The 15,801-nt window shown below is 44.8% G+C and overlaps 1 protein-coding gene across 1 annotated transcript in view; it reads right to left on the bottom strand.

Moving 5' to 3' along the window:
* LOC142245378 (annexin A1-like) overlaps positions 1–15,801 on the bottom strand; it is a 69,961-nt gene that overhangs the window by 50,368 nt on the left and 3,792 nt on the right. The window contains exons 2-4 of the mRNA XM_075318038.1: positions 9,299–9,386; positions 4,172–4,271; positions 3,822–3,916 (exon numbers count right to left, since the gene is read on the bottom strand). Of these exons, the coding sequence (XP_075174153.1) occupies positions 3,822–3,916; positions 4,172–4,271; positions 9,299–9,382 (279 nt within the window). The 5' untranslated portion in view covers positions 9,383–9,386. The remainder of the gene's footprint in view (positions 1–3,821; positions 3,917–4,171; positions 4,272–9,298; positions 9,387–15,801) is intronic.

The following is a 15,801-nucleotide window of genomic DNA, read 5'->3' as shown; positions in this document are numbered from 1 at the left end:
CCCTTCTTTGATATTACCTTCACAATTCTTGCATCCATTGAACTTGTGAGTTTTTGGAAAGTTTCTGCTTGAATTTCTTTGCATAATATCAGAATAGCCTCCCAGAGCTGCCGTTTTGATGTGAACGCCTCCCACCCTCATAGATCTTTTGCTTGATGATACTCCAAAGGTTCTCTATAGGGTTGAGGTCAGGGAAAGATGGTGGCCACACCATGAGTTTTCCTCCTTTTATGCCCATAGCAGCCAATGACACAGAGGTATTCTTTGCAGCATGAGATGGTGCATTGTCATACATGAAGATGATTTTGCTCCTGAAGGCACATTTCTGCTTTTTTGTACCATGGAAGTTGTAAGTCAGAAACTCTATATACTTTGCAGAGGTAATTTTCACAACTTCAGGAACCCTAAAGGGGCCTACCAGATGTCTTGCCATGACTCCTCCACCTCCTTGCTGATGTTGCAGCCTTGTTGGGACATGATGGCCATCGAAAAACCAACCATTACTCCATCCATCTGGATAATCCAGGGTTGCTCAACACTCATCAGTAAACAAGACTGTTTGAAAATTAGTCTTCACGTATGTCTGGGCCCACTGCATCCGTTTCTGCTTGTAAGCTCTGGTTAGGGGTGGCCGAATAGTAGGTTTATGCACCACAGCAAGCCTTTGAAGGATCCTACACCTTGAGGTTCGAGGGACTCCAGAGGCACCAGCAGCTTCAAATATCTGTTTGCTGGTTTGTAAAGGCTTTTTACTAGCTGCTCTCTTAATCCGATGGACTTGCCTGGCAGAAACCTTCCTCATTTTGCCTTTATCAGCACGAACACATATGTGCTCAGAATCAGCCACAAATCTCTTCACAGTACGATGATCACGCTTAAGTTTTCGGGAAATATCTAATGTTTTCATCCCTTGTCCACGGCATTGCACTATTTGATGCTTTTTGGCAGGAGAGAGATCCTTTTTCTTTCCCATTTTACTTGAAAACTGTGGCCTGCCTAATATTGTGTCCAGTTTTCCAGTTTACCTTTTATTGGGCTCACCTGGCAAACTAATTATCACAGGTATCTGAGATTGATTTCAGTGATCCAAAGAATCCTGAGACACAATACCATCAATCAGTTTCATTGAAAAAAAAAAAAAAAAAAAAAAAAAAAAAAAAAAAAAAATCGCTATGACACTTAAATCTAATTTGCATAATAATTTGGAACATGGTGTATATCTGCACAGTTTCCACCAGTACAAAAGTTTTCGAAGATGTCCTTGGTTTTTGAGGCAAATCCAAATATTTGTCCTTAGCACTGTTTATTAAACTTGAAAAGATGGTGGGAACTAGAAGATGTAAGTATTTAAAGGGGACCTGTCACTAGATTATGGCATTCTAAACCAAAACTAGCACCTTAATCAGCGCCTGTGCTGCATTCTATAAGATGCATGTATCCAGACTCCCCCTGTAGACCACACAAATGCCTTTATACAAGGGTCTGCTGATAAGTCTTTGTCTTTGTGATCTCTTTTTGTTTCTATGGTAAAATGTTACATCACATGAAAGCCTTGTGTCTAATATATGTTTTCAAAATTTTGTGTTTGTTGCTTATGGCAACAATGTTCTACGCACTTTCTAAAACAAAATGGCGGAGTCTAATGTGATACACAGCAACTAAGAGCAGAGGAGTGATAAAATTCTTGTTTCTGCAAAGAAAGTCCGCAAAGGATATTCATGGTGATATATCGCAGACATTAGGGATCAATGCCCTTCATATTCCACAGTTAAGAACTAGGTTGCCAAATTTAAAATGGGCCACTTCAGCACCGATTATGAGGAACGTCCTGGATGACCGAGAGTGGTTGTTATTCCGGAGATCGTCGATGCTGTGCACAACATCATACAGGAGAATAAACGAATTTCAGCTAAAGCAATAGCAGACATCATGGGGATTACCCATGAACATATTTGTGTCATTATCTGTGAACATTTGGACATGAGGAAGCTATCTGCAAAGTGGGTCCCCAAATGTTCGACAACAGATCAGAAAACTTCCCGGTCCATTTGTCAGCATTTCCGGATTATTAAGAACTTACTGGATCGACTGGTCACTATGTATGAGACCTGGATTTATTTGTATGACCCTGAAAACAATCAGCAGTCAAAAAAGTGGAGGCACAGTGGTTCTCCTCATCCAAAGAAATTCAGGGTGCAAAAATCAGCCACTAAGATGATGGCATCTGTATTCTAGGATAAGGAGAGCGTGCTGCTATTGGACTGCCTTCAAAAGGGTGCCACCATCAATGCAAGGTATTACATTCAACTTTTGGACCAATTGAAAACAGCTCTGAAGGCCAAGAGGTGAGGCAAGCTGTCCAAAGGAATCTTGTTCCTGCAAGACAATTCCTCCACTCACACTGCACAAGCGACCAGGCAAAACTGGCAGAGCTGGGCTTCCAGCTGGTTGACCACCCAAGTTATTCACCAGATCTAGCTCCCTCCAACTATCATCTGTTTCCAAAGCTTAAGTTTGAGGAACAAAGAAAATCCTTCTTTTTGCTAGCCTTACAGAACTTGGAATACCAATGTAAGAAGTGTGTTGACATCAGTGGAGAGTATGTGGAATAAATGTAAAGTTTCATCATCCAATCTTATTTCTTTCGGGTTAAAGCCAAAGAATTATCAGTAGCCCCTCGTAATATATCCCACCATGTATACAAATTCATAGCTCTGGTCCGATGGGCTTACTATTTTGCAGCGATACCTGTCCCTACTTTTGGCACTGATCGCTATCCTCCTTTGATGATTGATGCGGATGTGCCTCCTGTGCCAGCCACGTAGCCAGGCAAATTTGTGCACTTGCGCAGAGACGTTGTCATCTCGCGCAGACGCATTTCGATCTGCCCTATTGTAGGCAGAGCTAAAAACATAGGTGCGCATGCACGAACTGGTGAGATCTCTAAGCAGGCGCAAAATTTTGACTGGATACATGGATGACGCAATTGACATCATCCTTGTCAATCATCAAATAAGGACAGTGATCAGCACTGAAAGGATGGGCAGAGTCGAGAAATAGGACACCCATCTGACCGGACCCATGAATTAACATACATGGGAGGTATCATAAAGGTATTTGTGGCGTTTACAGGGGAAGTCAGAGGATAACCTGCACCTTTATCGAATGCAGTGCAGGCACTGCTTAAGCTGCTAGTTTTGGTTTAGAATGCTAAAATCTGGTGACAGGTTCCCTTTAAATAAATCTGATCTAGAATCTGAATTTGGAGATCTGAGGGTCTAAATTATGAAGTCTTGCATCTGAATATAGGGTGTACAATCAAAGGTCTGAATATTTATATTGGGTCTAGGGACTGTATTATCTGATCTAGAGTTTTACTATTGGAATATAATCAGGGGGAGTCACCTGAATATCTGAATTATGGAGTCTGATCTGGGGTTTCAATTATGATGTTTATTGTCCTCTGAAACTTTTCACAAAAAATGTGTATTCAGCTAAACCCCTCTACATGGCTCAAGAAGCCTAACACATAACAAGCCAAGCCATGATAAACCATACCCTATCAACACCAAAGTGTCTATGAAAAAAAAATTAAAAGTAAAACGTTTCATGGATGTGTTTTTAAGTAAAAAATGTTATTATATGCCAATATTTTTTCATACAGTGGTCATGGAAGCCGTGCAAAAACATATAGTATCACATGGATGAGCAAGAATCCCTATACCAAAATACCACATCATATAGATCCCTAATAAGGCAGAATGTATACACTTACAATCATAGAAGTTAACTATGGTAAATGTATGTTATTAACTCCTTACCTTTCCTGTTTGTTTTTGATACCCTGCTTTTATCTCCTGACGCTGGACATTCGTCCTCTTAGTTAGGATATCGATAATAGTGCCATTATCAACGACTAAGGAACAAAATGATATTGTCAGTAACACATCTGAATTTTACTATTGTAACACATGTCAGTTTATCAACTTTATTACAAATGCCCGATCATAGAGGTTACCTATGGTAAATATTTGTTCATGAGAAATATACAGATTCCACAGAAAAATAGTTACTCTACTTACATAAATATTAATCATAAATTCAACGCTAACACACCACAATAGAACTTCATCAGTTCATAATTACTTTATCATGAATGTCATACTCATACCCTTTGCAGTTATAGCCTTTTCCAAAGCCGTCACATCTTCCGCAGGGTTAAACCTGGGACGAGGTTTCAGTTCTGATCCTGCTTGAACTCCTGCAGCTTCCTAAGGATATACATATTATATGCATAAGTACGATTTTTGCCAAATAAACCAATAGAAAAATGTATTGTCTTGATATTTATTTTAAATTGGGGTTTACATGGAAAAGGAATATATTGAATGGGGGGGGGGGGGGTTTGATGCACTTGGGGCATGGCCAAGAGCTCAGTGCAGTGTTACTCCCCCATATCTTGTATATAGAGGGCCGTCCACATGTTCTCTTTGACATTGCTCACTTCATAGAGCGAGCACTGCCTGAATTCAGTCACATATGTGAGCATGAGCACTGACACTGCTGAGCCTAGCAGTGTACACGGTTTCAGCACCGGAACACACACCAGTACATCCTTCTCACAGGCTCTTCTTTGCAGGTGCTACACTGTATAGTTCTGCAAAGAGGAGCCCAGGAGAGGAAAAGCACCCGGCCAACAATGCTGTCCTTAATACTCTGTTTTTGTACAGGCTTATGGTGGAGGCAGAGAGCGTGTGCAAACATGCGGACCAGGTTCAAATAATACAGGCTCTGTCAAGTGAGTCAATTAGAAGTAGGCGGAAAGCCCTCAACTAGAAAACTGAGGGGGAGTAACAGGGCACCGAGCGCTTGGTCACTCCAAGAGTGTACCCAAATGTCCTCATTTGTATGAGAATTAATAAAAAGTATTTTTCCCAGGCAGTCAAACACTAACAGGTACAGAACTGGTATCATTTTTATTTGAGTTTAGTGCCCTATATAACTGTATGCATCGTATAATATTGATTTTGGGGCAATTGACTCAGTTTAATTGTTTGGTGTGGATCTCATTTTTGTTCCTGTAAGATAGTTTCCAACTACACACTGTGCTTTGGGAGTCTGATACACTCCCCCCTGCTCTCAGCTGGCCTCCATCCAAAAGAAGGGGCAAATCTAAAATACAGTATGCACAGAGTAATCTAAGAAAGTGTCAGCTATTTTACAGGAATTAAGAGAAAGAGGCAGGGATAGAAATTGGTGAAACTATGCCAGAAAAATGTAGAAAGGAGGACACCAGGTAATTTAACAATGCATTGTGTGTCTCTTTCAGCAGATTTAACAAAAGAAAAACAAAAACACTTGTAAAAAAAAAATAAGGTTTCTTCACCTTGATGAGGCTGATGTACTTACTTTACAAAGTTATGTTAGAAAAACTGTATAGTCATTTATGGCAGTTTAAACGCAATCTCAGCATACTTAGCCTGATTAACAACTCCTTAATGTCCTTCTTCCCTATTCTGCTGTCTACAGAGTTAGGCTATGTGCGCACGTTGCGTAAATACATGCAGTTATGCTGCGCTTTGCAGCGCAGCGTAACTGCATGCGTCCTGCGTCCCCTGCATAATCTATGGAGATTGTGCAGGAGCCGTGCGCACGTGGCGTCTTAGAGCGCAGCACTTCGGCTGCTGCCCGAAGCGCGCGTTCTAAGAAGTGACATGTCACTTCTTCCGTGCGCTTTGCCGGCAGCCCCTGCTCTGTCTATGGCAGGAGCTGCAGGCAGAGCGCATGGAATCGGCTTTTTTTTTTCACTATGGACATTTTCTGCAGCGATTTGAAGCACACATGTGCTCTTCAGATCGCTGCAGAAATTTCTGCAGTGACTGTACGCAACGTGCGCACATAGCCGTGCACTCAACACTCTACAGGAGAAAGAGAGAGGACCCCACTGATCATAAGAGCCTAAACTCTGCAGGAGAAAAAAAGAGGATCCCGCTGACCATAATAGCTTACACTTTACAGGACAGATAGAGGACCCTGCTGATCATAATACCTTACACTCTACAGGACAGAGAGGACCCCGCTGACCATAACAACTTACAGAAAAGAGACAGGACCCCTGCTTATCATAACAGCTTATACTTTACAGGAGAGAGCGGACCCCACCGATCATAAGAGCTTACGCTCTACAGGAGAGAGATAGGACCCCGCTGACCATAAGAGCTTATACTCTACAGGAAAAAGAGAGCGGACCCTGCTGACCATAATAGCTTACATTCTACAGGGCAGAGAGAGGACTCCACTGACCATAAGAGCTCAAGTTCTACAGGAGAGAGAAGAACCTGCTTATCATAAGAGCTAGTCTGGCACCCTTGAGGCTACCGTCGCCACAGAGGTACTGCACCTCAGCCAGAGGTCTGGTGCCCCATCCTGGGTAAGAAAGAAACCATCTACCGGTTAATGTACCAAAAACCTGAAAACATCCAATTGTTACCTCACACATTAGATCCAGGCCTGTGCAGGTCCCATTAATGCTTAGCAACCAGAAATCTGGTTATGGCACTTAAGCCCCATGCACTGTCTCTGGAACCAGCTTGGGGGGGAGCTAGGTGGGTGAGGTGTCTGAGGTAAATGGGCGGAACTAAGTTTAAAAGTTGACGGTTGACAGAGTCAGTCAGGAGCAGGCAGGAGACCAACTAGGGGTCCGGACCCTGGAGGTCTTGCTCAACCCTGGTGACGCCGAAGAGAAAATCCCGGAGACTGAGAGGAGGTTTGCCAGACTCCCCTATAGTCTTATTCAACAGGCAACATCCCAAAGTGGAGGGATTTGGTCGCAAACGGGGTCCCGATCCCTAGGTTAGAAAAAGACTTTAGGACTTTCTAGTAACAATTGACGCCAGGGTAGCTGTACGCACCTCTGGGCCACAAGCAGCACACAAATCCGCTGGAAGGGGTTCACAGAGGATCAGGGAGCCAAATATGCAGAAGTCCCTTTAGAGGTCCGCGACCCCTGGCTCAGGGCACTGTGTGTGGAGATTCAGGACCGCCGGGAGAGAGTCAGCGCAGATGAGACGACCGGGAAAGGCAAACAGAGGTGAACTGGTATTGGCCTCAGACTTACTCGGGATCGGCGGTTACCCATCAATGGGGATCCCAACATACTGTGGTAGACTAAGCTGGCTCAGTGAGTAAAAGACTATTATTGCAAAGCCACGGTGTCGTCTCCATTCCTCCTACGTCACAACCTGCCCTCACAGACTTTTCATATTTTCAACGGTCTCCCCGGGGTCCCGCTCGACCTGTGGGGAGCAAGATTACCTCAGCTGCGCCATCATCACCTGCTCCGGGGAACACGCAGCGAAGTGGCGGCCCACATAGCCGCAAAACCATAGGTGGCGTCATGAACTTTAAAATCTCTGAAAATACAACTCCCATCATCATCCCCTTTATTATTAAAAGGACACTACCAGGATCACAGAGCCGGACCACGCCACTGCTGACATCCCCTGACTAGTTCGGCCCAGTTCCGAGTATCACCTAAGGCCCTTGGGATAAAGGCCCCGTCACACGCTATGGTATATCTAACGATATATCGTCACGGTCACGGAATTTGTGACGCACATCCGGCATCGTTAGAGATGTCGTAGTGTGTGACACCTCCGAACGACTGTTAATGAGCAAAAATACTCACCTTTTCGTTGCTCGTTGACACATCGTTCATTTTCATAATGTCGTTCCTCCTTCTGCTCGCTGGTTGTTCGTTGTTCCTGAGGCAGCACACATCACTCCGTGTGACACCCCGGGAACAACGAACACAGCTTACCTGCATCCCGCCGGCAATGCAAAAGGAAGGAGGTGGGCGGGATGTTACGTCCCACTCATCTCCGCCCCTCCTCTTCTATTGGGCGGCCGCTGTGTGACGTCGCTGTGACGCCAAACGTCCCTCCCCCTTCAGGAAGAGGCTGTTCGCCGCCCACAGCGACGTCGTTAGGGAGGTAAGTACGTGTGACGGGGGTTAACGACATTGTGCGCCACGGGCAACGAATTGCCCGTGACGCACAAATGACAGGGCCGGGTGCAATCGCTCATGCGATCACACAACATATCAACGCATGTGACGGGGCCTTTAGCATGTCCCTTATACTCTACAGGAGAGAGAGGACCCCACTGACCATGTGAGATTACACTCTATAGTATAAAGAGGAACCAACTGATCATAAGAGCTTACACTCTGCAGGAGAAAGAGAGAGAACCCTGCTGACCATAACAGCTTATACTCTACAGGACAGAGAGAGGACTCCACTGACCATAAGAGCTTACGTTGTACAGGAGAGAGAAGAACCTGCTGATTCAACAAGAGAAAGGTAGAGAACCCCACTGACCATAAAAACTTACAGAATACAGAGAGGACCCCACTTATCATATGAGCGTATACTCTACAGGAGAGAGAGGACCCCACTGACCATAAAAGCTTATACTCTAAACGAGAGAGAGGACTCCACTGATCCAAAGAGGTTATACTCGACAGGAGAGAGAGGACCCCACTGACTATAAGAGCTTACACTCTACAGGAGAGAGAGAGAGGACCCCTTTAACCATAAGAGCTTATACCCTACAGAAGAGCGATGAGCCCGATGACTATAAGAGTTTATTCTCTACAGAAAGAGAGAGAGGACCCTGCTGACTATAAGAGCTTACAGATTACAGGAGAAAGAGAGAGGACCCCACTGACCATAAGAGCATCCACTTTACAGGACAGAGAGGATGAATGAACATAACAGCTTACACTCTACATGAAAGTGAGACTTACCCAGTAACTCTGGAGATGGAAAACCACTCTGTCATACACATTTTACTCCACTGGAAATCTCTGAATTGTGATCGCCCTGGTACTGACCACCACTAGACAAGGTGTGGTAATCTATAAGATGTCATGCAGCAATGCAAAATGATGTTTAGAAATAGTTCCAAGTTTTTTTTTTTGAACTGCGAGTTGAATCTTAAAATATTTGAATTTGCATGAAACTACAAATGTCATTAAAATTGACTCGAAATTAATCTTTTGTGGATTGATCCACCATTCTCAACTTATGACTTCTCTAATTTTTTAACTAGACTAATAAAATACCCATTTTAATATCAGATTACACAACCAAGTAAGTACTTGAAACCTAACAGAGATATAATAATGCAATGTGGTAATAATCTAGTGACAGATTCATTTTAAGGTAAAACAAGTGAAAGTCATTATTATTTTCAGAACCATTGTAGTAAAAGTGCATTGAGTAATAATGATACTTACAGTATAGCTGTCCTGTGATGTCTGCTGGGTTTGCTGGGCCGCTTGCAGAATTTGTTGAACTATAGAATACTTTTGTTCTTCCATTTTTCTAAAGTAGAAATAAATATTCAAAATCTTAAGAAATGTAGTCAATTATTAGTATTTAGATCATGATAACATACAATTACTGAAATGATACAATGGAGACAGTAAAAAGCCAAACATTCAGGCTAATCTAGTTTAACAGTTTAATTAGTGTACTCTCCATCACTCTTTTATAGGGAGGCATATTTACAATGAAAAGCCACAGACCCAGAGAATATTAAAAAGTATACAGTTCTTAATAAATTTAGTGTGTTTAGAAATGCCCAGTTTAATTTTGTTTAAAGCTTGAGGAGAGCAGATAAACTTTATACCATCATTTTATAGCTTTTTTAACAATTCCCTTTCCCTTTGCTATTTGAACATGTGGATGTTCGGGTTCGCGGGGTTCAGTTGTACTTTAGTTAAAAGTTCGATTCGATTTAGTTCTCGAACTTGACCTCGGACACCAAACCCCATACAAGTCAATGGAGACTAGGGATGAGTGAACCTGAGGTTTGATGTTCGAAGTTGGGTTCGGAAACCGACTACCAAAAAAACTAAATTTGGGTTTGACGTTCGAGTGAGAGTACAAACCACTCAAGCGAGCATCGCTGTGCTTCGGTATGAGTTATGTTCAGCCCTATGCAAGCCGCGTGCAGTTTTTGAACGGCTCGCACTGGGGGTAAAATCAGAGTGATCAGATGTAGTGTGCCCAAACAAAAAAAAATAATTGAAAACCCTGCCCACCTTGTCCCGAAAGTGTTCTGCTTATTGCTGGAAGCATGTGGGGGGAGCCACAAACTGCCAATTAAAGACTTCCATTGAGGTTCCAGTTGGGGGCAAAAGCCAAACTTTTTTAAGGTTTAACTGTACCTGCCGGACCTAACTTTCAAAGGTTCACTCATCTTTAATAGAGACCCAAACTTCTGTGCTGTAAATTGGTATAAATGGGGAACGAGCAGGAAAACTGCCCTACAAACAAATGTAGATTGAGAAATAACTTAATGGGGTTCTGTCACAATAGCAATTAGGGTTACATAGGAAGTAAATTAATAAACTAAACATTTTAAGAGTGCTCCCACAAAGACTGATTTCAGAATTGCCCAAAAAGCCACATTTAAAAAGTGTCCCCTACAGAGCCTGTTTTCAAAGCTGACTTACAGAAAGCAAAAATTGTGAGAGCTGCCACAGAGCCTATTTTCACAGTTTCCCCTACAGAGTCTATGTTTCAGCTCTAGCAGAGTACACTACACCTGCTGCAGTTAAAAAGATTGTAATTATATTTGGTATCGAGCTGGTGGTCCACCAATCCCAGCCCCTTTACCTTTGGGCGCCTTCCCGATGCTGTTTACTGAGTGTCCCAGGGGTCCAAAGTGTTTTGTTTGAAAAAAATATTATTTAAAGCATGCAGCCACACCTGAATATTACAGATAGGAATATTGGAAAAGGACTCAGTTTCTATTTTGTTTGTTGTCAGTACTGGGGCTATGATTAAGAGGGGTCCCAGTGGAAGACAAAGTGAATGAATTGGAACTTAATGGGGCAAACCTATCACTCAGTATATGTAAATGTATGGATACTCTTCCACCATGCTGTTGAAACGCTATCCTCTGCTAACATGAAGCGTGTCATATGGTTATGCAAGATGTTGTGGAATGCTGAGAAATATCCTGTTGTCTGCATGCACCAGAGGAAGGTGTTTCATTTGGGCACATTGCAGGCACACATCGACTATGTCTTCTCCCTGCAACTGCTCCACATCCTTCACCAGCAGCAACACCTGGTCCTCATCCCCTATTTGATGTTCTCTACAATCTTTGCACTCCAAAAAAGTGCAGAGTATTACATGGCCTATCAAATTATTGCAATACCTGTATTCACAGTTTCTCCACAGAACAAATATTTTAGCTGCAGTTTCCTTACACTATAGCTGATGCAGTTAAAAAGCTGATCATTGAATTTTGGATTGAAATGGCAGTCTGCTGCATGGCTTTTAAGAGTCCCCCCACACAACAAAAATAAAGGTTCCTACAAAGCCAATTTTGACAGTAAACTCTCAGGGCCAAGATTTGCAGAGCAAACAGAGCAACACTGTTCAAAAAAGGCCCTACAAAGCTTTTTTTCACAGTTGACCCAGACAGCCAAGAGTGGCAAAGTTTCTCCTCACAGAGCAACAATTTCCAAAAAGGTCCTTACAGAGCCTGTTATGCCAGTTGAAGCACACAGCCAAGATTGTAAAATTGTAAACTTTCACCACAGAGGAGTATTTTTTAAAAAAAACCTACAGAGCCTGTTTTCACAGTTGATGAACATAGCCAAGATTGGCAAAGTACCGCAACATAGCAGCAATTTTCAAAAAAGCCCTTACAGAACCTGTTTTCTTAGTTGACTCACACAGTCAAGATTGGTAGAGTTCCCCAACAAAGCAACATTTTGAAAAAAAAAAAAAAATACTATAGTGCACGTTTTCACAGTTAACTCACAGTCAAGATTGGTAAAGTTTCCTAACAGATCAACAATTTTCAAAAAGGTCCCTACAAAGCCTGCTTTCACAGTTCATGCACACAGCCAAGATTGACAGTTTCCTACAAAGGAAACATTTTCAAAGATACCCCTACAGAGACTGTTCTAACAATTTACCCACACAGCCAAAATTGGCAAAGTTCCCCACAGAGGGAAAATTTTAAAAAAAGTTCTGCAGAAAGCCTGTTTTCACAGTTGACTAGCACAGCTAAAGAACAGTTTCCCCACAGATGAACAATTTTGAAAAAGGCCGCTACAGTGTCTTTTTTCACAGTTGACCCAGGCAGATAAGATTGGCAGAGTTCCCCCACAGAGCAATAATTTTGAAAAACACTGATACAGAGCCTGTTTTCACAGTTGACCCACACAGCAATGATTTTCAAAAAAGGCCCATACAGAGACTCTTTTTACAATTGACTCACACAGGCAAGATTAGCAGTTCCCCCACAATTTAAAAAGGGCCCCTACATAGCCTGTTTTCAGCCCTCCTTGCTAGTCTGCACACTGCCAAATGCATTTGGGACCTGTTTTCTGTCATCCTCAGAGATATGCTGTGGTGGTCCGCAGACAATATGCACCAACCCTGCCACTTAAGGGTGCTTTACACGAGACGATCTATCGTGCGATAGATCGTCGGGGTCACGGCTTTTGTAACGCACATCGGGCATTGCTTGCGACGTCGGGCTGTGTGACACCTCCGAGCGATGCAGTATCGCTCACAAATCGTGAATCGTGTACTCGTCGCTCGGTTTCATAATCTTGTTTAATTAAAATGGTGCCGGTTGCTCATCGTTCCCGGGGTAGCACACGCCGCTACGTGTGACACCCTGGGAACGATGAACAGCAGCTCCCGCTGGCTATGCGGAAGGAAGGAGGTGGGCGGGATGTTTACGTCCCGTTCATCTCCGCCCCTCCGCTTCTATTGGCTGGCCGCTGTGTAACGTCGCTGTGACGCCGAACGTCCCTCCCCCTTCAGGAAGAGGATGTTCGCCGGGAAGAGGATGTTCGCCGCGCACAGCGACGTTGCACAGCAGGTAAGTGCGTGTGACGGGGGTTAACGACTTTGTGCGCCACGGGCAACTAATTGCCCGTGACGCACAAACGACAGGGGCGGGTACAATTGATCATGAAATTGCACGATAGATTGTACCGTGTAGAGTAGGCTTTACTCATCCTCCAACACAAGTGTTTGGGTATCAGTGCAATATTAAGAAAAAATAGCAGTAATAAAGCGTCTTGTAAAATATTTATATCTTTACTTTCAATTTACATATCCAAAGAAAAATTCTCAATGTTTATTCAATTAATAATTATTTCTACAGAACATACATCAGAAAATAGTTCACTTTATTTCCACTTATTAATGCACCAATATATTAGAAGGATGAATACAATTTGATTCCATTTTCAATAAGTGCAAGGTTATAAATGTCTTTCAACTAGAGTATGTTGGCATACAGTCCAAAAATTAAACACTTTGTCCCATTGGGCATATTTATAAAGTTCAATGCAATCATCCAAGGCTTATTGCACTCCTGCCATTGTCAAAAAAATATTCACTGATGTAAAGCTCTACGGTGTTGGATAATTATTAGCCCATTTATTTAGTATTTATTGGGCATTAGCGTACTCAGTGTCTTCCACTTTTGGGGCAGGGCCAAATGAATGGGACATGGAACCCCAGTCAGTGGAGTAATCAAAAAGCCATAGTGACTGCTGTATAATTTGGGGCTCACACTGATTGGCAGATGTGCAAGGGAGTGAGGTGGAAGAAAGATGCCCATGGTCCTCAGGTGCCAATGTGGTGCCCTGGACAAGCCAGGACATCACAGATACTACACCACCACACCCCACACCCCGGCTAGGCACACCTAGGTCAAACACAAATCCTTGTTGCCTTCCTCCAGGGGCTGATGTCCACACCAGGGTGTGGGCCAGGCGGTTGGCCCTGCCCACCGAGGAGTTCACAGTCCTGGAGGCGGGAAAAGGCAGTCAGATTAGTTTGGAGAGTGAAGTGGCAGTAGAGGAGACTGACCGTGTCCGAGTGCGTGGCCCAGGCACATACAGCAAGGTTGGCAGGCGGTGGTGACCGTCTGCAGGAGAGGCTGATTGGAGTGAACCGTAAGGACCGGGGACGGGCGGTGGCCCGCCGGTACCGGATCGGGGAGTGAAGAGAAGCCAGCACCATTCGGCAGGGCCTACGGACCCCGACCAGGCTAAGAGCCGCCGTAAAACCGGTCAAATCCGTTAGCGAAGAGAACCTCCGGGGTTTCCCAGCAGTCAAGACCCGATTGAAGGCAACAGCTCACACCGTAAAGGGAAACACAGTCACCGCCAAGGCTACAGTTCCCAGGGCCAGAGCCTGCGGGCAAAAGGGGCTCCCTCAGCATCCATCCAAGCTGGGGAGTAGGTTACCGGTGGGAAGCCACTGGAACCGTAAACACAACACAGGTGCAGGGAAAGGCAGTCACCATCAACCTACCTGGAGGAGAACAACCGCAGCCGCCTGGGGGACCCGTCTATCCAGCCGTTTGTTTGACCAGAGACTCAGTGTAAATTACTGGCTGAGTGTGTACCACCGTGCCGTGCGGCACAGCGCTGCCTCCGCGACCCTGCACCTCACCAGGCCCCGTAACCCGCCTGTCATCCCCAAACCCTCACCGGGGCCCCGGGACAACCAACCCCCCTACCCACGGAGGGGAGAACCAACATCCAAGCTGCTCCCTGTCATCGCTCCCGGGATCCCCGTCCAGAGGAGCGGTGGTGTCACAACTTCACCACAACCGTGGGTGGCGTCGCAGACAATATCCCCAAACCACACACCAACCCCCCTTTCACTCATGGGCGAGGAACGCCGCTCGAGTCCCCGGGATCCGGCCCACCGCTCGAGCCACCATCGAGCAACAGCAGCAGCAGCAGCCGAACCCGAGCAGTGGGTGAGCGCAGCGTCCCCTCCTCCACCCGCGACACCAACTGTACGCTTCCTGCCAGTGACAGGGTGTAAGACAATGTGAACAAACTCAAGGCACTGTCAGCCATCCAATCTGAAACTGCCTCTACATATTCTACCATCACCATTCATTCAGTGTTACTCGGGCCTACGAAATGTTGCAGATCATCCTGTGGCCTGCCTACACAAGAGGAAGGTGGTTCATTTGCACACACAGCAGGTACAAATTGACCACATCCTCTCCCTGCAGCGACTATACCACCACCAGCAGCACCATGGCCATTTCCCCTATTTGATACTTTGGTCATGTTTTTACCACTCGAAAAAAATGACAAGTAGGGAAAGAACTGTATTAGGGCTCGATGTGTGTCACCGGTCGCCCACCTGCTGCAGCGGTCGTCTCAGGGTCTCTGCTCCACCTCCAGGGACGCCGCAGGGTCTTTTCTCTGGGACGGCTTCTGGCGACAGGTATGTCACGTTATTTGCTTTTGAGTCGTGACACCACTCTCGGTTTTGCGGTCAGGGTAATGGGTAACTGCCACTGCAGTTTAACCAGCGACTGGGGCTGATGGTATTTGCAGTCTGGTGGTATGGCATCCCAAGAGTGAGGATGGCCCCAGGGGCTCGGTTGTGTATGTGTGTGGAACAACAGGTCACAGAAGAACTCAGTCTCAGTCCAGAAATGTCTTTCAATTGTTTACTCATTTTCTGCTGGTAGAGTGAGGCAACCCGGGCAATACTGAGATGCACTAAAGGGAGGACCAGGTTTTCCTTCAGGCTGGTGTAGGGGTGACTGTAAGCTCGCCTTCCTAGCACTTCTTGTTTCAGATAACCCCCGACTTGAAGTATATGGGATTCATCCAGGGACTTCCCATCTACCTTTTCTCCAATTTCTGGCCCTTTTGCTGGTAGCGTGGACCAAGTAAAGATGGCTTCTTGCCCTATCTCACTTATGGGCCCCCTCATT

This window comes from Anomaloglossus baeobatrachus, chromosome 1 (genome assembly GCF_048569485.1).
Source record: "Anomaloglossus baeobatrachus isolate aAnoBae1 chromosome 1, aAnoBae1.hap1, whole genome shotgun sequence".
NCBI lineage: Eukaryota > Metazoa > Chordata > Amphibia > Anura > Aromobatidae > Anomaloglossus > Anomaloglossus baeobatrachus.
The sequence above is the reverse complement of the archived record's forward strand: the minus strand, read 5'-3'. Positions and strand labels throughout refer to the sequence as shown.